General features: G+C 35.3%; 1 protein-coding gene across 1 annotated transcript in view; it reads left to right on the top strand.

The window, feature by feature from the left end:
- The window catches only part of Sema3d (semaphorin 3D), a 111,695-nt gene extending 90,939 nt beyond the window's left edge, over window positions 1-20,756 (top strand). The window contains exons 11-17 of the mRNA XM_035451650.1: window positions 290-512; window positions 2,205-2,293; window positions 4,546-4,587; window positions 6,706-6,863; window positions 9,344-9,408; window positions 13,567-13,706; window positions 20,331-20,756. Of these exons, the coding sequence (XP_035307541.1) occupies window positions 290-512; window positions 2,205-2,293; window positions 4,546-4,587; window positions 6,706-6,863; window positions 9,344-9,408; window positions 13,567-13,706; window positions 20,331-20,756 (1,143 nt within the window). The remainder of the gene's footprint in view (window positions 1-289; window positions 513-2,204; window positions 2,294-4,545; window positions 4,588-6,705; window positions 6,864-9,343; window positions 9,409-13,566; window positions 13,707-20,330) is intronic.
- Window positions 20,757-26,824: the final 6,068 nt, after the last annotated feature.

Here is a 26,824-nt window from a genome sequence, read left to right as displayed (position 1 = left end):
TACAGAAATGTACCACCATGCCTTTATTAAAATTATTTAATTTTAATAAAAATTAAAAATGTTAATTTTTATTCAAAACAATAATCTTTTTTTAAGAATGTAAGATTACACTGGGGAAACACTAGCAAACTCAGATAATGTCAGATAATTTTGAATGTTTATACTAAGAAACCCAGATTTCACTCTACTGGAGGTAGTCTGCATTTATTGCACAGTGGTGTGATCACCATGGCATGCACCTCTCAGGTGTGTATGCAGTACGTTTATTCCTGTACACATTTCTTTTCAGTGTCCAAGCAGAACCTATGATCCGATGATTAAATCCACCCGAGACTTTCCTGATGATGTCATCAGTTTCATTCGGCGGCATCCGGTGATGTATAAGTCGGTGTACCCAGTGGCAGGAGCACCAACCTTCAAGAGAATCAATGTGGACTACAGACTGACACAGATAGCGGTGGATCACGTGGTCGCTGAAGACGGACAGTATGATGTCATGTTTCTCGGAACAGGTACCCTGAAACCACACTTTCAGTCCAAGAAATTGAAGTGTTCATTAGTGGATAAAGAAAGCAAAAAGTTCCAAAATATTTGTGACCCCAAATCAAGTAAATATCAGTTAATACCTTGCCTGTGTTTCCTGAAATTGTTTAGCCTGTGCAGTTAAATGGTGATCAGAAATATATGTATACATTAATATGCACATATATGCATACATTTTTACATAAAGAATTGTTTCTTATTCTGTGATTCCCAAAATTAAGAAAAACACTATGTAATAGCACTATTTTAGTGGCAGTAAAGACAGCATGGACTCTCAGAACCTTATCCTGTATTACATGTACTACCTAATAAACTTACCATTTCTGTGGTAGAAATTAATGAGTTTAAATGCTAGATGTTTTATTGGAACAGTTTCTTAAGAATATAAAACAACTTTAGAATTACTTAAATTTTGAAAACTACAACTGTTTGGCAGAAATTAAGCTATTAGGAAAGATCCTGTCAGAGCTAGGGCCTTTGGGCACCAGCTGTCAAGCCTGATTATGTTACAGATGGCAAGTGCAAACCCTAGATAATCTAAGGGATGCTCCATTTCCGAGACTGCAGAGATGGCTATTTAAGGGTTAGAGCTTTAATTAGTATGTTATTAATTCTCAGGAGCTAAATTTAATTTGCTCTGGCCATCCAAAGCTGGTTCATAGGTCCTTAAGTTCACTACCATAAACAGCACTCAGCCACTAGATGGTAGTACCTAACCTTTCCTGAGAGAAATATGGTGACTTTAAAAAGTAAATGTTGTATTATAAAAATGTATTGAGCGGTTTTGAACATCACAGAGTCATGTTTTTAAAAAATTAAGCAATCTAGGCAATTTTCTACACATAGTGATATTACTGAATGTCCCTGTTCTCAATCCCCACTGCTCAGAATTTTAAAGACATGTTTTCAATAGAGTAATTGTAAAGTGGTAACTCTATTTTCATTTTTTAGTAGTGAACTTTTGATCATCTTTATATACTTATATGCTAAACAGCCACAGTGCATTCCTTATACAATTATTTAAGATACTTTCTCTAAACATCATTTTTGATATGTATCATTAAACTCATGGTTTCTTTTAAGCTTGAGCTGAAATAACTTGAATACACTGTAATTTTTAACCCATTAACAATTATTCTGAAAACACGTTATAGCTGAAGGACTAGTTTGTTTTGACCATAAAAAGATCCATTTGTTTTCTGGTCCATTTGTTCACATTTTAGAAGAGTATAATCCCATTTTGTTTATAGTGAATCAGATAAAGTTTCTAAGTAAATTTTTTGAAGAGAAATGAATATGTTTATTTAACTTTTATTTTAGCATAGTTTCACATCTAAACAATAAAATTAAAAATTTGTTTCACTTCTGCTATTTCAACCAATATTTAAATTAGTCATACATACATACATATGTACAGTTACAAAACTGCTGTGTATTTTGCCTTGTACTCTCTTTATAAGTATCTGCTCTGGAAGGGCAACAACATATACCATAGGCTTCATTTCTTACTACTTTACTTGGGCAGATTTCTTGGAAAGCATCCAGAGGAAAATGTGAGGGATTTTTCAGATTTTTTGAGATTTTCAAGGTACATGCCTTCAACTAAAGATTGAAATAGAAAGAGTGGGCTTATGGGTCCATGTTTTTTTTTTTTTTTTCAGACATTGGAACGGTGCTCAAAGTTGTCAGCATTTCCAAGGAAAAGTGGAATATGGAAGAGGTAGTACTAGAGGAGCTCCAGGTGTTCAAGGTGAGAGAGCACCCAGGGCGCCAGACAGAGGTTGCGACTAGACAGTGCTGTTCATTCACACTTTGTCTTTTCTCTGAGTTTTCCTGGAGAAAGAGTCCAAATGAGTGTCCACTGTTTCTCTGGCCTAAGCATTAGAGTAGGTCATATAAGCAAGTGGGAAAGGCATTCACTACTGCTGCTGGATACCACTGACAGAGGCCCCTGGGGTCGACTCTTCTATTGTATTCTCCAAGCATATAATCAGTCAAATGGCCACATGGACTGAAAGCCTGGTATCACATACTACCCGATGCTTTTATACTTTATGAATGTAACATTGCAATGATTTCCCAAATGGATTTGTGAAAACTGGGTAAGTTTATGAATCATGTATAGGATTTACTGTACTGAAAAAAATTAAACTATAATAAGTTATGCATGACACAATCCTCTCACCTCTAAATGGAAGTTAGTAAACCTGGAGGAAGAGTTCTTTGTTTTAAATTCTGCTTTTAACAATAAACACATTTTAATGTGGTAGGAATTCTTTGTAGCTACTCTGAGGTATTTAGAATTATTTCATGAAAAAATAAGACATTAGAAATAATGTTATATTTTTTTAGAAAATTTGTTCTTTTATGTTTTTGTTTTGTTTTAAAAAGTTTATTAAAAACTGTTTCCATGCAAACATCCACTGTCTGGAAAGAGATGAGTCCTCCACTGTGAAGGGAGTTAAATATCATGCTGGGTTTCCAGGATCCTGTTTACATGTGATGATAATAGTGGTCAAGAAGTTAACAAGAACAAGACCTGCTATCTGGCCTCTTCCAAAACAAATCCTGGGTGGTTCCTAAGGGAAAACTTGAGGCCAAACATAAGGGTGAATGAACAGAGGCTTAGGGAGTTTCTATCACACACACACACACACACACACACACACACACACACACACACACATACACACACATGCAAGAAAACAAATCTTCTCCAATGGGTCTTAGAGTCAAGGATGGACTGTTATCCTAATGACCATAGTTCTTTCTTTCTTTCTTTCTTTCTTTCTTTCTTTCTTTCTTTCTTTCTTTCTTTCTTTCTTTCTCTTTTTCCTCCTCTTCCTCCCTCTCTTCCTCTTATCCATGCATCTATTGATCGATCAATCCATCAATTTATGTCTATGTTTTAGTGCCGGAGATGAAACCTATGGCCTTTCACGTGGAAACAATTTACCATTGAGTTTCGTCCCCCAAACTCTCCTCTCCTCTCCTCTCCTCTCCTCTCCTCTCCTCTCCTCTCCTCTCCTCTCTCCTCTCCTCTCCTCTCCTCTCCTCTCCTCTCCTCTCCTCTCCTCTCCTCTCCTCCCCTCCCCTCCCTTCTTCTCATTTCTCCTTTCCTCTCATTTCTTCTCTCTTTTCCTTAATCTCCACTCCTTTATCTTCTATGCTCTACCTGTATCTCCTTTCTGTCTTTAGCAAATTTGTTAATGTAAAATGCAATTAAAAGCAAAACAAAACCCAAACACAATTTAATGATCATGGCCATCTTTTTAAAATTACCAACAACAAAAAATTATTAGAACAAACTTTTTAACTTCAAATTTTTATTTTGTAGATCATCTTAAATACCTAACATCTATAGTTTGTAAATTAGTACATAAAATCAATAAATGAATAAATATGAGATAGATAATAGATATGTAAGATACATTTAAAAGTTTTCTTTCCTTTTTTTTTGTTTGGTTGCTTTTCTACTCATGCTTGTGTTCTTATTAGAAATAAAATCTGATCCATGTCATGAAACTGCACATGCTGATATTTTGAGGTATCACATAAAGAATATCACCATCAACAAACAGAACCACAACTTTTTAAATTCTGTTACTTTAAACATGTTTTGAATTTTTGCTACAAGTAACATCAGAATGGAGCAATAAATAAATATGGAGATGTACTTGTCAGCACTATTATGAATTATATGCCGGCATTAAGAAAGGCACATTTAGAACATTGTGAAAACCTTTGAAGAACTAGGAAGCATTTTCAGTACAGCACCTCCTTATACAGTTAGCTAGGTTTTCTCTTTTAAAACACATCAAGCCCTTTCGTCAAGTCTGGTACCATAGAATCAATACACATTGCAAGAAAATGGCAAGGAATAAGTTAATTTTCTCCTCTCACTGATAGTCTGGACAGCCAAGCTTGGTGTAAACTAAAACAATATACTGATTACCATAAAGATGTAAATGTTTTTTACTGACATTTTGCTTCTGTTTGCAGCACCCAACAGCCATATTGAACATGGAGTTGTCACTGAAGCAGGTACTTTGTAATTTTTGTTTAACAATTAGCTTCAGAAGCCTGAAGTTCCCTGAATCAAAGTTGATGTGCAGAAACTATTGAAACTGGAGACTGGAAGTTAAGCTGTTAATAATTAAGAAAGTTGAAGGCTGCCTGTTTCTCCTCTGATGATCAGAAATCATTGCTTCAGCCTTACAATGGGAGAATGGAGAGAAACATACTAACAGAATAGTGAACAGTATGTGCTCCCTTCCTTTGCCTCCAAAAACAGAGTGGGTGTCTGTTCTCCTGAGATTGTATTTTTGCTTAAGTCGTAAGACATGTATTTAAGATGCCAATCTCAAGCATTAAAAAGGGTTGTTAATTGGGGAATCTAGGATTTCAAAAATATGAACCATGGTACACAACACTGAAGAGTTAACCTTCAATCCTTAACTCAATAACAAACTCTGAACCAATTTTCTCAACTGGGAAATTCTTTTGTTTGTTATGAGTTTAAATTTATTTAATTCTACTTGCTTAGTGAGGGTTGGCATCAAACCCTGGGTTTTACACCCATTAAGTAAGTTAATGAGTACTTTTCTGGGGACAGGATCTTATTATCTGACTCAGACACCGCCTCCTAAATACTGTTTGCTGACAGAAATGAGCAAAAGCTTGTTTTCTTTTTCTCAGTGCTGGGGATTGACCCTAGGCCATTGCAAATACTAGACAAGCACTTCACCTCTTCCACCACTGAACTATATCCCCATCATGCAGTAAGTTTAAATAGAATGTTCCATGCCAATATTTTAAGCAAATCGATGTAAGTGTTAATGGTGGCCAATTTGAATAATCATAAATATATATGATATGATTCACAGTTCCCTTGTATTATAATCCACATCTCAATTGACTAAATTTAGAATTATCATTTTATTTCTACACACACCCTCCAGATTTAAGACAGTCATCCAATAACATAGGTTCCACATTAAGTCATTGTTACAATTAAACTTGGAAGCCTAGTTATTAGAGGAAAGTCTGAATGGGTTTGCTTCTGAGGTATTTCTTTGTTTATTTGTTCATTCAACAGCATTTATTACTTGAATTACTGCTAGTGTGCACTGGAGATACAGAAAAGAACCAGTGGCATAGCATCAATCTCTCCTCCAGAAACTCTGGGTGGGCTGACAGAGAGGGAGCACACTGACAATGGAGGGTAATAAATGATTGAAGCTTATACCCCAAAGAAAATGGGCAGAAATTAACTTGGAAAGGAACCAGAAAGACCAAGAGAAGGGAGATAGCAAAAGATATAGACAAACTGAGTAATGAATGATGTAGTTAACCAAATAAATAAAAGAGGCATAGAATGAAGGAATAAGAACATGAAAATTAAGGGTGTACACCTGTTTCTATGTGTGTATAAAATTTGACCCAAAATATGTGCACTTGGAGTAAAAGAATAGAAGGAAGCCTGAGTATGTGAGTCTCTACCTGTCCTCGTGATGGATTCGTAACAGCTTAAAGACAAAAGCCATTGCAGTTTTTAAGCAAGGAATGTCATGAAAGACCATCTTCTTAGAAAGATCTGTCTGTGGAAGATGGAGTGGGTCCTCTGCAGAGGTCGGCTTATGAGAAAAGGCTGTATTGTTCAAGTCTACCTGGTGATGTCTGCATAGAGATACCAAACATTTACTCTCCCAATTGTGACCTATATTCTTCTAGAGATCACTTCATCTTAAAATAGTGTCAGGGATCTCTTTTAGTCATCTGTCATGCTGAGAGTCATGGCAGAGGCATGCCATCAATGTTGCCTGTAATATCTATGCTTGCTAGAACCTACCAAAGTATAACTTCTTCTATAGAGAAAGAATTTGACATCTTAATTCCACAGTCTAGCAGCTTGTTTTTTACCTTCTTAAATTATTGCCAAGCCAACTTTAGCTTTTTAGAATGTTGCCCATTTTATTATCGACATCTTCAAAACAGAGTTTGGCTAGGCATAGAAGAAGTTGACTTGTTTTACCCTTCTTCACAATTCTACTAGTTTTTTAAAAGTAGCAAGACACTTACAAAAGGAGTGGTTACAAAACAGTGGTTCTCAAGATTAATGTGGGCAATAGGATTGATTCATTTTTTCTGCTTGATTTGCAGCAACAGTTATATGTTGGCTCCTGGGATGGACTGGTTCAGCTCTCCTTGCACAGATGTGACACTTATGGGAAAGCGTGTGCGGATTGTTGTCTTGCCAGAGACCCCTACTGTGCTTGGGATGGAAATGCTTGCTCAAGATATGCACCCACTTCCAAAAGGTCAGGGTGCTCCTCCCTCCCACATGAGTTTCTCATACAGAAGCTTTGTCTTGTAGTTTAAATTAAAGACAAATTGAAAATTTGGCCTGTGGAAAGAATATGATAATTAAAATATTCAATCATTTTATATTAAATTAAAGTATGGAAGACAGAACAGATGTTCTGAAACTTTGAAAAATTCTGATAAATTATATATCGGATTTTTAACCAACCATGGTCGCTTATGCCTGTAATCCCACAACTCAAGAGACTGAGGCAGGAGAATTCACATGAGTTCCAGAATGACCTGAGCTGTTACATAATGACATCCTGTATACCTTGCAAAATTGTTCTTATTAACTACTTTTTTTGACATTCCTTCTCTCAGATTTTTAAATATGCATATATTCACATCTACTGTTTTGCAAATTGTTTATAAGTAAGCATGCTTGTGGAAGTCTAGACACAGCCCACAGTACAACTAGTAACTTTTCTGTCACTCAGATAATCTTCAACAGCAAACTGTTTCCTTGGCATTGGTAGCTTTTTATTTTATAAATACTTGAAAATATCCAGAAAAGTTAAACCATTGTGTTATTCCACATACACAAGTAAGAGTTATCCAGAATTATATGATATGCTTTTTTACACTATTTTAATAGCAGAACAATTAGAAATAATATGAATGTCTATCAATAATACTTATGTCTGATGAATATTTATCATCATTATTTTTAATGTACATATTAGTAACATTGTTTCTAAGGTGTTATTCAAAGTATATGTTCTTCATGACAAAATTGTCAACAAATTATATGTGCCTTTAATTATGTTCATTTTAAATTATTTTTTCCACTTTTGGTGTCTTTTAGCGCTCTAAGTGAAGAGCATATATTAGTTTCACTACCACATTTACTTTATTTTAAATATTTCACTGATTTGTCAATTTCTAAACATTATGACTCCAAGCTTATAGGTACTAACTGTGCATCTGCATACATTGGCTAAAACTGAGACACATTTTATGTTCTTTAAAGTTTATAAATTAAACATAAGTAAGTAAATATGATTATGTGTAGCCATAATTGCTAACATTTTCTTAAACTTTTCTGCCCAGAATAGACTCATCTTAGTGAGTCTTTGGGGAATTCTCTTCTAGAAGCTGAAAAACTAGAGTGCTCATTTCTTGGCAATAAATGTTCACTTTGATTAATTGATCCCGTTCCTGAGGAAGCCAAGATTGAAAAACATTCATGACCTTATGTTCCTTATAGCATCATAATTTTTTTCTTTCTGTATTTCCCAAGACTGTATCTCTGATCTTAGAGACATGCCACTGTGATGTGATCCCTTACCTAACATAATGTCCATCAGAGGTTTCAGTTGTGTACAATGGATGACTCTTTTCCAAGGTTGTCATCTGGTCAACTTTGCCCCTAGGGAGCACCCCAAGCATCTGAGAAAGGTTACTGCTGTTTCTCTGATCTCTGAAGTGACAACATGGACTGGAGAGAGAGGCTGGGAAAGAGGAATCTAGCAATACTAGATTTAGAGGATTTAGCAATACTATTAGACATAAGAAATCCTGGTGTGTAGTGACATAGGGTAGTAAAGGTAATAACAATGAACTGTACAATTCAAACAAACCAGTAGTGATGTTGAATATTTTTATTGCAAAATGTAATTAAAGAGATAGATACATTTAACCCAATGGCAACACCTCACAATTACATATGTGCGTAACAAAATATTATGTAATAAAATGCTAATATATACAATATTAAGGCTTTTGTGTGTGTGTATTAAAATAGTCTCTGTTTAAATTAAAAGTAGACAAAGCCAATGAAACTTTATGAAAGTATAAGACATACTTAGATTCAATAGAAATGTGGCATTTCTTTTTAAATAGATATGCATCTTTTTGAGGGCAATATGTGACATAATGCAAAATCCCTTGTATTATTTTCACTATTACAAAGATAGCTACATGTCTATTGATAATAATAACATGTATATATGTATTTGATATTGAACTTGTAGTTCTGTTTCTAACTGAGCAGAATTTATTGAACAAAGGGTATAATAGAATAAACTTAGACACAGTGAGGTTTCTTTGTTTATATGTTCTTTCCTACTCACTGAAACTGTTTTGTATATTATGATTTTGACCAGAAGGAGGGGAAGGAAAGTTATTCCTGTGTCTTGTTTATAAACCTGGATCTTAGTCCTGTTCAATCTGTTCTGTTGAATAATTTGTCAAGTCAGAGCAAGAACAGAAAGTAGTAAAATGAAATTCTGAACATATTAATGCAAAGCAGGATTTGTTGTTTGGAATTTTCTACCAAAAGAATTTAATGTTTGATTGACTGGAACTCTGACATGCATTTAGTTTACACAGTAACACAAGTACAGTTTGCATCTGTCAGTGTTAGCATGAGACACAGTCTTTCTATATTCCAATTATATATGAAGATCTAATTAGCCTAATCTTCTTTCCATAGGCGAGCTAGACGCCAGGATGTAAAGTATGGGGACCCAATCACTCAGTGCTGGGACATAGAAGATAGTAAGTATAGGCTCAATGCCCATTTCTTACCACTTAAAATGATAAGCCTAGTCTTCCCATATCTTTTTAAAGTTACTGTATGAATATAAACATATATATATATATATATATATAAATTTATATATATATATAATTTTGTATAATGCTTACATTCTGGAAAAGCAACAGGAGTTTTATAAACCAATTCATTCCCTGTCTACTTGCCTAAGTGAATAATCCTTTGTTAAATCATGATTTGTTTCACATGTCTTTTACTTTCCTGTGCCATAGAATGTTTCTTCTCTAGTGCCTTATATATCCTTGTAAAGTTTAAAGATTCTGTTAGAGGCAAACAAGGGTTTATCCAGAAACACTTGAGAATCCTGAGGAACTAAAGACTTCCCAGGCAGGACTGATAAAAAAATAAATGGTGCTTACTAGAGAAATTTTTTAGGTCATTTGCACTTTATTTACATTCACTTATTCTTGTATGTATTCAAGTAGTAAATGTGCATTGAGTAAGTTATGGATGTACTTGATTGATCTGAGTATACTGCAAGGCAAAGAAATTCCTTAGAGTGCTTATGCCCTCTGGACAAGATGCCAAAGAAATAATTAGTAATACAGAATTTATTAAAAGGAGAGGTCGTTACAGGGTAGGTTATTCAGAAGAAAAGATTTACAGAACTGAAGATCTTGAAAATCTGAGTAGGGAGATGTAGGATGGTAGAAAGGTGGCTTGCTGAGTGGGAAAATGGGAAAAATTTGAAACTGAAAAATGTAGACAACTTTGAGATTTTTATTGTCTTCTAATTTTATCCCCCAATCCAACATACACACACTTTTCTTTTGAGACAGGGTCTCACTATGTTGACTGGCATGCTGCTCTGGAACTTGATTAGCTATGTAAACCAGAGAGATCAGGCTGACATTTAACTCAGAGAAATCATCCTTCTCTGGTGAGATTTTACACACACACACACACACACACACACACACACACACACACACACACACACCAATCCTGTGAGTAGGGAAAGGAAGATACATTCTTTCATCACATTGTTGCTGACCAAAAAGATATAACTCTTCATAGTTTATAATTGGTGGGCCAGCAGTCATTTCTTGATTGGAAAGCACAGGGGTGTTCTTAGCTCTTCAGTTAATCTTTCTGCAAAGAAAGTTATGGTGTAGAATAGGGTATATGCATTTTCTAATATGAAAGTGACTCAGTATTCTGTCCATTGTTTACCTTAGTGAATAAAATTGCATGCTATGAATCTAATCCTTTATACATATAAACAAATATACCAAGGACAATTTTGAGACTTGAGGATGTGCTAATAAACACAATACCATCTATGTATCCCTGGACTTCATATTAACATGTCTGTTAGGGAAAACGACAAGCATAAAGCAGAAAAAATGCTATATCTGATGATGACACGAGTCACAAAGAAAATGAACCCAGTACAGTTGTTCACTCAGGCTCTCACTGTAATTGCCTCCCCTTCATCGTGTACCATTCTTGTAATAAACCATTGCACAAGATCTCTCTAAATCATCATCTTGCCCATTCCCTTCTTTCTGAGGTCACGGCAACTTCTTCCATTTCAAATCCAATAGACAATTTTCATTTTTGATATTTATATGATCTCTGATTCTTTCTTCTTTGCTCATGATTCCCAGTAAGGAAGATTTGTGGGTTTACTCAACATCATTGTTAAGTTGAATCAATAATTGACAGTTAATTTATATCAGAAAATCATCAGACACAACAAATCAAACCAACTTATGCTCAGATAGATAGTATTCTGCACACTTATACTGCTGTGACATTGCATCTTTCTGGTTGACCTCTTACCTTGCAGATTTCACCTTCTCTATTTTCTCAAATTCTTTTCCATCCCACACTTACAGTGTGGCAGCATGCCAAACCATTTTCTCATTCTGTATTTGTTGATTTGTTTACCTTAATGTAGCAATAGATTCTACTTGACTCTCGAATTCATAGTAAACTTTCCTCTCCGATCTGTTAAATATGAGTGTCTACATTCCTCCTCAACAAAACTGCACTTGAATGCCCATTTAGCATCTACAGTGAATGACTCAGAAAGAATTTTCCTTTTCATGTTTTTCAGACCACTTCATAATAGTAAATGGTGTCACAATTCACCCAAACTGTGGTGAAAAAGCAGCTAGGAATCTTATTGGTACCTCTTTTTCTTTCACAGTCTATCATTGACCTTTTGATAATCCTTCTGACTCTAAGGCTGAACTCCGCCTCTTGTGCCTCTTGTTATTGCCATCAGTGGCAACAAAGCTGTGGTTTTTCTTCAGGAGCTACTTTTCTAGTTTCTCTGCTGCCACACTTCCTCCTTGTCAGTCTATAATCAACTCAATATCCCGAGTAATCCTTTTTAAAACCTCCAGTCAGATCATGGTGCTGTTACACTAAAATCATTTTACCAGATTCTTAGATAATTAGTGAAATTTCACCCTGGCCTGTAAGACCCTGTTAGGTTGTTTCTTGTCAGTCCACTTGGATTCCTCCCTCACCTACTGCTTCACTGTGTACTCACTGGCTTTCCCTTGTTAAAGGGGAACAATCATGTCCTACCTTGGGTCTATTAGTGTTGCTGCAACTTGCAGTGAGTAGTCTCTTCAGGAATGCTCACAGATATACTTTCCCATCCTGTGATTTTATATTGATACAGCAATTCCTCAGAGACTCGTTCCCGCCCATCCTATCTTAACACTTTTCTGCCTTTCTCTCCAATATTTATCTGTGTTTTGCTTTGGAATTCCCCTAGGTTCCATAACCTTTACTCCTTTACTGAAGCCTAAAATACTAAGTTAGTTTATCTGTAGAATAGGATATCTGAATATATGATTGGAAAGTGCATGTTTGAGCCTCGATGTACAGTCATCAGTTTTTTTTGTTGTTGTTTGTTTGTTTGTTTGTTTGTTTTGGTTTTTCGAGATAGGGTTCCTCTGTGTAGCTTTGGAGCTATCCTGGCACTCACTCTGAAGAATTGGCTGGCCTCAAACTCACAGAGATCCAACTACCTCTGCCTCCCAAGTGCTGGGATTAATGGCATGTGCCACCAACGCCCTGTCAGTCATCATTATTTTTACTTGATGAATTTGAGCTACAGATTTTATATGACACATGGAACACAGCCTTTAAGTACTCTGGATAGAATGTATGTTAGATAGAGTAGCTGAATTAATAAAATATCTGAGGTACTACCCTTAACATCTCATTGACTGACTTGTACTAAATACATGTCAGGTAAAAAAATAACTCCAAACCAAAATAGTAGACAATGTAAGCAAGGTCTCCATTCTCAATCAGGCTGTCAATCTTGTTCATGTCACAATTTCGTCAAGCCTGGACTATCTACTTATTTTCCTGATTGCAGATACCAAAATTTCTAAATATTATCACATCAAATCTATGTACCGATGTAAATAGAATCTCTGTCTCTCTTCTCTCTCTGTCTCTCTCTTTGTGTGTGTATATTTGTTTCTGCCTGCCTGTCTGTCTGTCTGTCTGCTTGTTATCTCTTTTCAAATTAGACTGTTGGGGCTGAAGGGATTACTTAATAGTAAAATGCATGGGCTTCTCTTCTAGATAAATTTTCAGCATGCACCAACACCTAACAATCATCTCTAATTCAAGCTGGGTGATCTGCTAGCTTCTTCTGGCTTCTTTGTGAATTGTATGCATGTGATTCAGGTGTAAAGGAAGGCAAAGCACCAATACACATAAAATGAAAATGAAAATGAATAAAATATGTAAATCAATCAATAAATCACTAAATTACTCTTCCAGGACTAACAACAGAATGGTAAATAACCTTAAAACATTGACATACCTAAAAGTTATTTAATGAAGAGTTGCAACAGTAAGAGTTAAATATAATCAATTGTTATTTCTTTAAAATAATTGTGATGTGGCCATGAAAGACTACAAGGGTGATACAGGTGTAGTTTAAAGATCACTCTGTTGGATAGGATTTGATTCTCAGGTAACAGTATTATAGCATGAATTTCCTTTCTCCTTAATAATGTGTATGGTTCTTCCCTTGTGACATCTGTTCTGAATCAACCTATATTCCCATTTCTTTTAAAATCGGGTCAAGGTTAATCTCTAATGCTATGTTTGCTTTCTAGGCATTAGTCATGAAACAGCTGATGAAAAGGTGATTTTTGGAATTGAATTTAATTCCACTTTTCTAGAATGTATACCTAAATCCCAGCAAGCCTCTGTTAAGTGGTACATACAGCGGTCAGGTGATGAGCACCGTGAGGAGGTAAGCAGTCATCAGCAAGGATGCTATCATCAAGCTGAAGTAAAGCTATTCCATACTAACTTTGCACCAACTTGAGTGTCATTGAGCACTGCCCTCACTGTTTGTTCAATAAAAATTAAGAGTTTATACTCACTAACAACATAGGTTACAATTGTTTGGGGACAAGAATAGGCCTATTCAATGAAAATGTAGCATTGATACTCATTTTTAAAATATATTCACATGATTTTTTCTTTCAAATTATTTTTCTTAAAGAATTTCAAGACATTTTCTGATAAGAACACAAAATTTTCATAACCATGGTAACATCTCTAGATTTTAGCTACTATTGAGTTTAATCCAGGTCACAAAATGAAACATTTACAGAAATATCTATTTCCATAATATTGTATCATAAGTGGAAATTAGATAAAATTGTGCATTTGGACATATATATATTTTAAGTTTTATGTATCTATGTCTTAAATCTTAAGTCAAAGGAGAAAATTGGGATTAAAATATTATGAATATTTTATGACAAAATCATGTATGTTACAGAGCCCTGCCGTCATGTGGCACCCAGAATAACACACAGAGTGTTATATTAGCTTACAATGCTGCTGGCCAATTGACTAGGATTTCTTATATGCTAGCTCAGTCTTAATTATCATAAATCTATATATTTTATAAGACTTATCTTATGGAGGACACCTTCCACTGGTGTCCTCTTCCCAGGAATCACATGGCAACTCTGTAGAGAAGAGAGCAGGAGGAAAAGGAAGAGCAAAAGAGCGATTTCCTGCTTATCTTCTGAGTTTGCCTGCTATGTCACTTCCTGCCTGGATCACCAGACTTCTCTTTCCTACATTTCCCAGAATCCTCTTTGACTCCTAGTCCCACCTAACTTTTTGCCTCAATGGCTGAGCAGTGCTTTATTTAATAACCAATAAGATAAACATACACAGAAGGACTTGCCCCATCACATGCACTCTATGACCTCTGTGGCGTAGCCTAGCTTAGGCTCATACGTTATAAATAAATAAAAAGATTAAAGAATTTAATGGTATTTTATTGGCATTTACAATTCTCATATTGCACAAAAGACACTGTGGTGAAGGGAAGACTGAATGTGGCCCTAATAGGTATGACTTACTATGTCATAAAATATTCATAACATATTGTAATCACAAGTCTGTGTTAAGAAAATTCACCAAAATAAGAGAACCATAAGCATCACTTTTTTCTCTATTGACTGAAGTTTAATACATAAATGTATGAAACTAGAAATTTTCATATGCCTGTTGACTCTATTCTCTATGATGTTACATATCTATAAAACTTTATGTCACAAACCATAAATTCTAACTTAGGCAGAAGAAATACGCACTCAATGTTTAAGACTATCTTATCTATTTTCTACTCTATTTTTCTAATATTATATCTATATATGATATAGTAATGATTATTCTACTTCAAAATGCAAGCCCCTGTTCTTTGTCCAAGAAATACTGAAAGCTGTCTGCATTTTAATATGCAAATTTACTTTAGGTACATTTTTATATTTTAATTGTATATGAGTTGAAACAATTTTTAGATTTTATAGCTCCTGGGGTGTGATTTTCCTTTCTATTAGATTAGATATAATTATTTAGAGAGTTATTTGTCCCCCATAGCAAATTAAATCTGACCTTTAGAATGAAAAGTGCAGTACTGATTGAGTTATTCTTCCAGCTATAGGTATCCGTATTTGCCTATGGTGCACCTACATTCTAAATTTTTCTGAAATTTCTAGGTGTTGTTTTAATGTACCTTACAGTACTATATCACATATCATGATGGTACCATGCTCCATGAATTTCAATGGAGCAGAAATAATGTATTTATTGAATTTTGCTGAAAAGTATGTTCCCTGCAATGTTTCAACTGGAATTTTCATCTGTCTTTGCAAATGGGTAGTTTCCCATTGTCCAAGACCTGCAGTGCCGTTTCCTGAGTGTAGGAACAGAGCCATATCCCGGCTGCACTTGAAGCATGTTGCCCTGCAGGATGCCTTCTGTTCCTCACTCATAAGGTCGCCAGTTGGAATCTTTCCTCTGCTCATAAAAAGCCCTGGGGATGGACCATAGTCTCCTGGGCTACTGATGCTGTCACCAGGTTGTTCTGTGCCAGGAGGAGCCGATTCCTCATTGAGCCACGTCTCTGTTGGTTGCTTTCGGGAGGTCACGAGTCACTTATCTGCTGACTTTCTTATAATGCTGCTCTTGAAACTGATGGTGTTTATGCTGTAGCTAGCGAATTAATTGGCAGTCCCTGAGCTTCTGTTGAACTTTGCGAGTAACTTTAACGAAGAAAAGAAGCTATCCTTCATGCCATTTGCCATACTGTTTTTTCTTGGTGGAGTTGAGCGCCTTTAAAGCGTCTTCCAGTATCTGCATTTTCCATCTGCATGTCTCTGTTTTCCTTTCGTTCTTTCTGTTATGAAAGCAAATAAATGGTTTTAAGCTTGTAATAACACAGAAGGAACAGTGAGACCACTTAGTGTAGACAAGCTTGAGTGATATTTTGGGTTTATTCGGTTCCAGTACTCCTCATTGCCATGATAGTATTTTCGAGCTTCCTCCTATTAGTAGTAAACACCATGCCTTTGTCTCTCCTTCATCCACAAAGCATCCACAGTAACTAACAGAAGATCTGTAAATCACCCATGTTTTCTGGTAATAAAAAAGGTTCCCTTTACATCTGAATATTTGTTTTTTCTATTTAGTTAGGACAAAATCCTGAAAACAAAAGAAGTTGGAGACATTGGTCTTTATACTGTTTGATTGTCCTTCAATGTTGCCTCACAGAACCAGAGATACTGTCTATAAGATTTAAGAAGCCTTTAACAATTTGGAAAACACACACACACACACACACACACACAGAGAGAGAGAGAGAGAGAGAGAGAGAGAGAGAGAGAGAGAGAGACAAACACACACAACACACACATTTTTTTTTAAATTTACTTCCTTCAGTAATAGCACATATGGGCAAATGCTTCTTCCCATTAATTACTTTTTTGTGAAGTATCTTAGGTGTCCATTGTTTGGGTAGTTGTTAGCAGTTTCGCTTAAAAATACTTCCCTTGAGCCATTGATACATTACAGAAATCAATAATTTCATAGTAACACATTAAGTAACTTAATTATATATATTTTGCTTCTAACAGTTTTGAAAATTTCTAAAATAAGGGTGATATTTGATATAGGCAAGTCTACTTATTTCTAATTACCCTAACTGTTCTGCTTAGAAACTTCTTCCACAGTGAGACATCAATGTTTTTTCAAATTATTTTATATTTTCATGATTATATTTATTCAAAGGTAAAAAGTTGTTCTAAAAGTTACACATAAATTTCATTTCTTAAAAGAATTGAACCAATTACTTTAGTAATATTTTCCTTTTGCTTTTTGTTCAAAAATGATTATTGGTTTTCTATTACATTAATAAATGTTTCATTATGTAGCATAAGTGGAAAAACCTAAAAAATGCATACAATCTTGTTCTTAAACATTATTTTGGCTTCTTCACATATCAAACTACAAAAGTATTCAGTATTTTAAATACAAACACATTTTTTACAACAGGTTTATAGACTTTCATATTTTTCATGATGAGAGTGTTCGTCCTTATTTAATACTGATTCCCCTCCGGTAATATCTTCTGTTTTCTGGAGAAAGGAATATTCTTGAAACTGTAGTTTCTTCCAAGACATGAGAAATGCTTTAGGCCTTCCAGCTGCTCTTAATAAAGAATAAGGCACTTCTCATCTTCACCTGCTGTTTAGTATCTAAATGCCCTTCATCCTTCCTTTGTTCTTCTCATTTGAAATGAATTGCCTTCCTGAAGAGTTCCATTTACAATGCCAAGTATACAATCCTTGCTCACATTAGGCAAATGGATAGCTGGCTCCAATTGAAGAATGGTTTTGGTTCTTAAATTTAGAGAAGTTTTGCTTAGCACTTCTAGACTGGAGAAAGTTCCATGAATTAGAAGAGGTGGCCAGAAATGATCTCTTTGAGAGGAGCTCTGTTTTCTCCTCTGTCTGTGCTGCCATGTGATTGTGGACCATGGGCTGAGGATGTGTCTCATCGCCGCAAAAAATGAAAGCATTATAGTGAAGTGATGATCACTAAGTGACTGCAGGTCATCTTCCTAACTTCTGGGTCACAGATTTTTAATCTATAAATTGCAGGAATCTTCTCAATGTGTGAAATCAAGATCTGTTTTATTACAGATTGCACTGTGCTAAAGCTATACTTTGAAATGTTGGAAAAGAATCATTAAACAACCTGGTATACTTTAAGTAAATCCATGTAGCAAAAGAGAAAAAAATTAAAGTGTATTTTATCACTGATGATCAAAAACTGAAGAACAGATAAAGTATTGCATAGAAGGAAAAAAAAAAAAAGGTGAAGGGCCATGACCTAGGAATGAAATGCCTGGTGTTTATGGAATGTACAGTCCCATAGGGATTGAGCTAACATGAAGTGGAGGGAAGGAAACTCAGTCCCAGGACAAAGCTTCATAAACAGGATACAGAAAGAGAGGGACAGAACATCTATGGGGTGCTGCCCAGTGTGCATGAAGCTACAATCATAATTTCTTCCTGTTGGAAGATTAAAGAAAACCAGAGAAAGCAAATAGCTGGAACTGTGACTGTGTCTAACGGCTGCATTGACTGTAGCCTGGGCAGCAGTTGGAGTCAGACCACAGAGTTCTGTGAGATCTCCGGAGTGATGCATTAGAACTTCAGCTAGACATGTGTCATGCTTTGGGTTTCAGGGCATTTTCGGTGAAGGAAACTGCAGAAACTGCAAAAAATAAAACCCTTTGTACAACACAGCAGCTACAATGCTGCTGATACATCACATTTTAACTTTCAAATTCACCATGTGCTAGTCAGGAACTAATAGGTGAGAAACACTGGGGAAGATAAATGAATTATAGAAGGAAGCAATCAGATGAGAAGCCAGCATCCAAGTTCATAGACCCAGTATTTTGAGATCTAAGATTGATTTAGACTTTTTAAGCAATTACAATAAAATTACTTAAAAGGAAGGCATGCATGTCCTGTGTTAAATACAAAACTGCTATTCTTGTTCAGCAGTGCCCCATTAGATGTATACAAATGCATATCCACATTTATTCTAGGCAGGAAGCTTCTGTGGTTTGAGAATTTAAATTAATTTGAGGTTGGTTTGTATTGTGATAGCATTTTAAGATGTCATGGCTATTTGATTGTATCCAGTGGGAAAGGAAAACAGCCAGCTCGCCAAATGGTCTAAGGAAAGGGCACAAACAAGGAACCAAGCAGAGGCCTGATGGTGTGAACTCGAGGCAGTACAAGGCAGGCCTGGAGACCATTCAGCCTCATTAACCAAGGATCTGAGCTGTGACCTGCCTTTGGCCTCAACTGGTTCCCTGCCAGCTGCACTTTTCTGGCACCAAGGGTGGCTTGCCATATACTTGTTAGTTAACTGGGCTGGTAGCCAAAGATGTTTCTTTTCCTTTTCTCATATTTCCAGAATAAGAGAGATTTTTTCCTACATACTTTTCACATAAGAATGTGAAGTATAGTCCACCCACTGTGAATAAATTTAATTTAGCTGTCTTTATGCCTCTTTCTTTTCCATCCGCTAGCAGCCTACAATTCTGGGACAGATGTGTAAACTGGGAATTCTTCCAGGTTTCTTTGTTGTTGTTGTTTTTCTACAACACCCCACATTGAAATAAGGCCCTTGCGTTGATAAACATGCCCCTGCTATATTGAAGATAGCTCATTATTCACACCAATTGTGAACCAGGCAAGCTTAACCTTTGCATTGTCTCTCAGTGTTGTGGCTTCAAAGGGTTGTGCATAGCATTTCAGGGCAGGTCTTAGTCATTGTGCTTCCTCACACTTTAAATCACATTACCATATTAGATAGAGTATTTGAAGCTATGGTAAAAAAATTCCAACCAATGTGGCAGCCCAGTATCGCTTGTCCAAGTTTAGATGATAACAGGGAAATTAGGTTTAGACGATGCTAGCTTTCACAGTACAGGCCTGTTCAGTTACAGCTCTGATGTCCAAAGCCTTAGCCGTGTTTTTCCTACTCAGTTTCTTGCTCTCATAAACTATACATATCATTTGTTTTTCTGGTGATATGTAAAATGTAGAGCCAATACCATTGTTCTCTTCTCTGTCACAAGCAGTACACACTCCAAGTTCTTCTACTAATAAGTGACTATTTGTAAAATCTCCCTTGAAACTGTTTGTCATCTTAGGCCATTGATTTCCATCTGAAATATCGGTACATGCTGCTTGATAACATCATTTTACTTCATTGTTCTCCACAGCATTTCATTCTTGCTTCTGCACTGGAGAGCAGAAATTGAATATAGAGAATTCACGGTATCACTTGGGGGCCACTACTTTAGCTGATTGTTGATTTTTTTTTTTTTTAACCACCTTCAACTATGGCTGACAATGCCATGTTTGATGACAGAAAGTTGAAGGATATATCTTTTAGGTTCATCTAAGTAAAACTATGTGGTCTGTTTTCATTTGCTTATGGCTCTCTGTTTCTAATTTATTACCTACATTTTTTTTTCAACCTGCAGTTGAAACCCGATGAAAGGATCATCAAAACAGACTATGGGCTACTGATTCGAAGTCTGCAGAAGAAGGACTCTGGGATGTATTACTGCAAAGCACAGGAGCACACTTTCATCCACACCGTAGTAAAGCTGACTTTGAATGTCATTGAGAATGAACAGATGGAAAATACCCAAAGGGCAGAGCACCAGGAGGGGCAGGTCAAGGATCTATTGGCTGAGTCACGGTTGAGATACAAAGACTACATCCAAATCCTTAGCAGCCCAAACTTCAGCCTGGACCAGTACTGTGAACAGATGTGGTACAGGGAGAAGCGGAGACAGCGCAACAAGGGCGGCCCAAAGTGGAAGCACATGCAGGAAATAAAGAAGAAACGAAATCGACGGCATCACAGAGACCTGGATGAGCTCCACAGAGCTGTAGCTACATAGTTTCCTATTTAATTTAAAGAGAAAATTATTTACCTGCCTACAAAATACTGTCTTCTGTTTTGTCCATCCCTCAAAGCAATTAATAGCTGCCTTCCATGGAGTCTCATTAAGGCACAGAATGGCATACTGAATAAGACTGTCTGTGGTAGATATGACTTTATCTGAACCAGCTTTCTGATAACAAAACTGATATCAGCAAAGTCAAGAATTGTCCTCAGAATGGGAGCCTTACATTTGTAAATGTCTTATGTTTTGAATTTAACATCATATATAGAAGTAAGCAAATGGACATCATCAGTTCCAGTGGAAGGTGCATTATTCCCAAGCACATCCATTATACATGGAGTTTCTCATGCAGTTGGTTATATTCTTATAAGTAGCTAAATCATTCCATTCTAGAATTGATGATGTTATAGGAATTGGAGGAGAGGCACAAATTAAAAAGTATGTTAGTGACAGTAGCTTTCTCAAGGGTCTACCATCCCACACTTAGACCAGGTCTGAGAATTTAGAAAGGTGTGACACTTCTTTCAGGACAAGCTACACCTAGTACACTGCAACAGTTGTTTTTGGAGAGGTTATTAATGATCCCATCAAGGTTCCCTGTGACTGGTCAAGAGAAACAGTTTCACAGACAGAACTTGATGCTTCATAGTGTGTTCTAGAATGCAGAATACACAATTCATGTTTTAAAAACATGGGGAAATATTTTAATATAGTAAGAGAGACATGGTGTGCGCTGTAATCCAGATAGGACCTAGGAGACAGACAGAGGGATAGCCATAAATTATGGCACCCAGGAAAACTTATATTGAATGAAAAGGCAGGAAACTACAAACAGACTAGAAAGAATGTAATGGAACTCTTTCTACTAGTGCATAACTATCTCCCAACTTGCAATGTATCAGTTAAAAACAATCTAGCTATAACGAACTGTTGGCAAAAGCTCAAGTGAAAGTAAAATTTGTAAAGAATTCTGGGATGGCAATATTTTATTTATAATCAATATATTTCTGTGTTCTTGGTTTTCTACATATTTATCATATTCTGTATATTGTTTTCATTTACATCTTTATTTGACTATATTTGAGGAAATAGGAGAAAACAATATGTAATACATACATAGATAATTAAATAGATGACCAAGGTAGGGGCTATATATTTGCTGAATGAATGGATAAGTGCAAAATTTTGATGACGGGAAGGGTTAAATGAACTCTTTGACATTCTTTTCTTCGCACAAATTTTATGAATTTCCAAGGTGGTACATTGTAGTTCAAGCAGCATTATTTTAGTAGCTTCACAACAAGTCAGTCTGTAAAGAAAACAATGAGCATTAATATAAAAACCACTTGTGTTTTGTTAGCATGTTTCAAATTCAGCTTTCCCTCTGAACATTGCTTTCATGCCAATCTCTGCAGAACTCACCTTTCCACGCTTCAGCACAAAGCCCTTAGCCTTCCTGTTTGGCCTTTTCACACTCTTTATAGTGTGAAATGAACAATTAGTCACTTCCTATAAAGAAGGCTGCTTTCTAGAGAACCAATGGACCTTGCTTATTTCCCATGCATTTCACACACTTGGAAGACGTCTGCCAGAAGCCTGTGTGATTAAAGAGCAGTGTTACATAGTCAATCTCTTCATTCATAGTATCGTCAGGATCTTATATTCGTTTAATCTGTTCAATCACATTGGGCGCCTATCTCAAAGACATTACACTTAACTGAGAGGGCCTAGTACAATAATAAATATTTGTAGATGCTTCATGCTAAGGAAAGGGAAAAGTGAAGGAACTATTTAAGTGAACCAGAATGAATTGTGTCTCCAGAAGAAATACATACACATACTTGTGTATTATGGTTAGACTAGTAATCAAATACCACACAAGGGTGCTTATCTATTAGTTTGCTGAGAGTCCTACAAACTCACAGCAAACTCAAAGCAAGTCAGAGGGATCATGCTTGATTTAAAGGATACTTGCAGATAGTTGTCTATCAGACAGTAATACTCTAATATGGAGGGCATTGAAAAAGCACACAATGTTCTAATACTTGTATTGACTTCAAAAAATTAATTTTATCTAAGTAAGAATGCCCAAACAATTTTCTAATTACTTAGTTCAATTGTAACTCATTCCTATCAACATTCTGGAAATCTATTCTATACCCTAGATTTAAAATTCTGACTGCTTTGGATACAAAACTACTACTGATGAGTAAAATATATTATAAAAACTGTTAGTAAAATAAGGTTACCTAATGAAAGTGGAGACTAAGGTTTATATGTATTTTTAAACACAAATAGTATCTAAATCACACTTTATTACTTGTTCAGAACCCTTAGAAGAGTGTGAATACCTCCTGCTTACACGGGCAATGTTTACCTTCTAACCACTGCGAATAAAGAAACTCTGTAATGAAATAATGAAATGGCAGAACATTGCTCTAAGTTTCAAATATTCAAAGACACCAGATCTCTCAGAACAGACTCTAACATATCTGCTTATTCATTGTTTATATTTTTCTTTATCTTCAATATATGTCCTTAACTTTCCTGTGTGTTATTGCTGAATTTTTATTCCAGTCATTTGTGCTGCTAAATGAAATTTTGTCCGACTGAATTCATTTGCATTTAATTTATTGGAAATTTTAAGAGTTTGTTTAGAAATGGATAGCCTAAATAATCAATTTATGTAAAAATATATTTTTTCTTTCCTAACAAGCTCAAAACTCTATATTCACGTGATTGAGCAAACATTTCAGAAAAAAAAAAGTCAAATTACTTAACAAAACCCAAAATAAGCATAGGGAAAACCAGCAAGTTACAGAAAGCCACAACAACTCTTCATGGATCATTGACAATTCCAGTGTCTTTTGCTCAAAGTAAGACTCGCTTCCAAAAATGCTGGCCATGATACGGTCACACACTTGGAGGTTTTCTTTTGTTATTTTATAACTTGACTCTTTGTATATTATTCCATGCTATTTCTACTGTATTGGTGGCTTCAGGTAGAAAACAGCAACAGTGACTGCTTGCTGAAATAACATAACCAAGATTGAGTTCCCAGGACAGCTTGTGTCATCTCATTCACATGAAAAATTAAAATTAAACAAGACCATTCAGTAAACAGTGATTTTTTCCCTTAAATATACATCTAAGGTATATCTCACACATTTCACTAAGACAAAGAAAGTGAAATTGGGAATCCCCTCTCTGTGGACTGTACCATTTGTTGGCACATTTGTCACAGTGTGTTTTAACTGCAAAGCCTTTGGGGAAGATGTATAGCTGTTTTTACTTTAAATACAAATATATATTTTCTCATAGTAGATGATCATAATGCTACAATTTTCAGTTTGTTTGTGAGGCTTAAAAAGCATAAGATTTAAAATTCCCAGATTCTACAAATCAGAAATCTAAGAACAGAAAAATGCACAGGTTTTGTAACTCTTCTTGATTATTTTGTAATCAAAAGTATTAGTGAAAAGTTTGAAACATAACTCTTTTGGGGAAGAAAAATAAAAACTTGTCAGGATCCACAGTTGATTTTAATTCTATCTTTGTAAGTAGTTAGCAATCAATTTTGAATCTTTCTACTTTAAAAAATACGTAGTCTTGTAGTATAACATAATTAAAATTGTTAAATGTATATTTTGTTTGTATTATAATAAAACATGAGCTTCAGTGTTTGTTCTATTATTATAAACAGTGTTGTACTTACGAAAAATTTCTTTTTTTTGACTTCGAATATGGCAAGCAGATTTTCTATAGAAAATTGAATTAAACAAAATAAAAGAAGATATTCCTGAAAAAAATAGATATTTTTATTGTAATTATGCAATAATTTCATTTGTGAAACAACAACCAAAAGCATTTTCCCATTTGATACAATTATATAAGCTTTATTGTAATATAGTTTAAAATTTTTCTGAGGGGAGAAAAATTACCAAATGTCACTGTTGTCTTATAAGTCTAAGTTTAAAATATTCATCTGTAATTTGATATAGATATATATTAGCATAATTTATTAAAGAAGTTAAGATGAGGCTTTATTATGGTTTCTCAGATTTCTTTCTAACTTGGCATACTCAAAAATTATATTTAATTTTTGCAAGTAGAAGACAGTATAATATTCCCACAAAAAATCTAGAGATATGCTGTGGAAAACTATAAATTTTTGTGATGTTCCTGAAAATTTTCAAACATGATTTAATAGTAACAAATAGTTTGTATGATCTTTGATGCAGGGCTGGATAGAGGGCTCAGCTGTTAAAGGTTAAGCTCACAACCAAAACTGTAAGATCTTTGATGCAGTCTATATATAGAAAACTACCATAAATAAGGTAGCTTGTCAGCAGAACAATTTTTTCTCATGTGTCAGGGTGTGGGAAGTTTAACATATTCAAGGTACTAGTAGTTTCTGTGGCTGCCCAGGGCCACTTTGCCTTCCCATTGTATTCTCTTGTGATGGGAAAGGCAAACAAAGCCTTTGGTCTAAGTTTTAAAAGGCACACATTCAGTTTTCAGGACTCTATACTCATGAATTAATCACTGAGTTTCCTGTTTATAATACCATCAATTTGTGGTTAGATTTTTAACATCTAAGATGAGTTGAGGTGGAAGGAAACTTTTGCTATGCAACGAAGAAAATGCAGTGGTGACTGACTGTTTGAAACATGAAGATAATTGAGTATTCTCTAGCAAGAAAAATCAAGAATGCAGTATTAAGTTGAAAATGGAAAGGCTCTGTCAGACCACCTGCTGCTTGTACTGGGTGGCATAATTCATTAAGAAACACTTACCCTGGAGAGAGAGTTATAAATGAAATGTCCCTTCATTAATACAGAAGTTATATAAACATAGTAGCATACATTTTTTTTAACAAACTTCTTGGGAGAATGATTAAGTAGTGTTCATCAATAAAAATGCACATAATCCAAGAATTAAATTTCTGCAAGTAACATATAACTTGGACAAACTTCTCCATGTGGCAGAATGGATGATAGGTATTATCCAGAATGTACATAGCAGGAATAATTATAACAACAAGGAGAGAACAATGGAGATGCACATGTCAAGCAGAACATATAAACTGAAGTTCAGTCTCAGTGCATACAGGCGTTTAAATAAGACGTGCTGTGTGTAACAACAGAAAGATCTCAGAAACACAACTTCAAAGGAAAGGAACTCAAACATTTTAGGAATGCAAACAGAATTTTACAATATTTATCAAGTTTAAAAAAGCAAATGATACAGTCATATGTAAATATTCATATGTAAGTAGTAAACATATAAAAATTTTCTGGTGAAGTTAAGCACTTAATTCAAGCCAGAGTTTCCCCTAAGATGCAAAGCAGAGGATGAGACTATGGGACGTCAGAGCATTTTCAGTTACATTTAATTTTTTAAAAAATGTCTAAATTCAACACAGTAAATTGTTGAAACTTGACTACATTGGTCATTGGGTAAAAAATTTATTCTGACCAAAATTTTATGTAGTTGAGTACCTCGTAATAGAAAGTAGATTATACATATAATAGGATGGCAGAAAGACAAATGGCAGGTAGGCAGGAAAAAGATCAAAAAGGGTACAAATTCCTCCACAGTAAATGCTAGAACATTTGAGAAAAAGGAAAAAGAGGAAAGAAGCTTACTCAGGAATGCTTGTATTGCAGCCATGGTTTTGGAAACAACCTTGCACCATGAGTTATTCTTCCAACAAAGAATTTCCTCCTGACATATGGCTATTTTAAACATGTGTCAGTTGGAACCTCAGTGGCCCAGAATCCAGCCTTCTCCTACCCTATTATAATGGGTACTGCTTATGGCAGGAAGAACCCAGGAATACACCTTTAATATGCTGTAGGAATCACAAATATGACCTGGCAGGTTTCAGATTCAGAGCTGATTATAAAATGTAGACCCCCTTTTCTCTGGCTCACATAGTACATATATAAAACCATGCTCTTTATTTAACTCAAAGGATGAAGAAATGTCTCTGTGTCTTGTTAAATGTCATTAAATGGTTTTTCAGATCATTTTTTTTTCTTAAGGAAGGATTCCATATT

Source organism: Cricetulus griseus (genome assembly GCF_003668045.3).
Source record: "Cricetulus griseus strain 17A/GY chromosome 1 unlocalized genomic scaffold, alternate assembly CriGri-PICRH-1.0 chr1_0, whole genome shotgun sequence".
Classification (NCBI taxonomy): Eukaryota; Metazoa; Chordata; class Mammalia; order Rodentia; family Cricetidae; genus Cricetulus; species Cricetulus griseus.
This window is presented reverse-complemented; position numbering and strand designations above follow the sequence as displayed.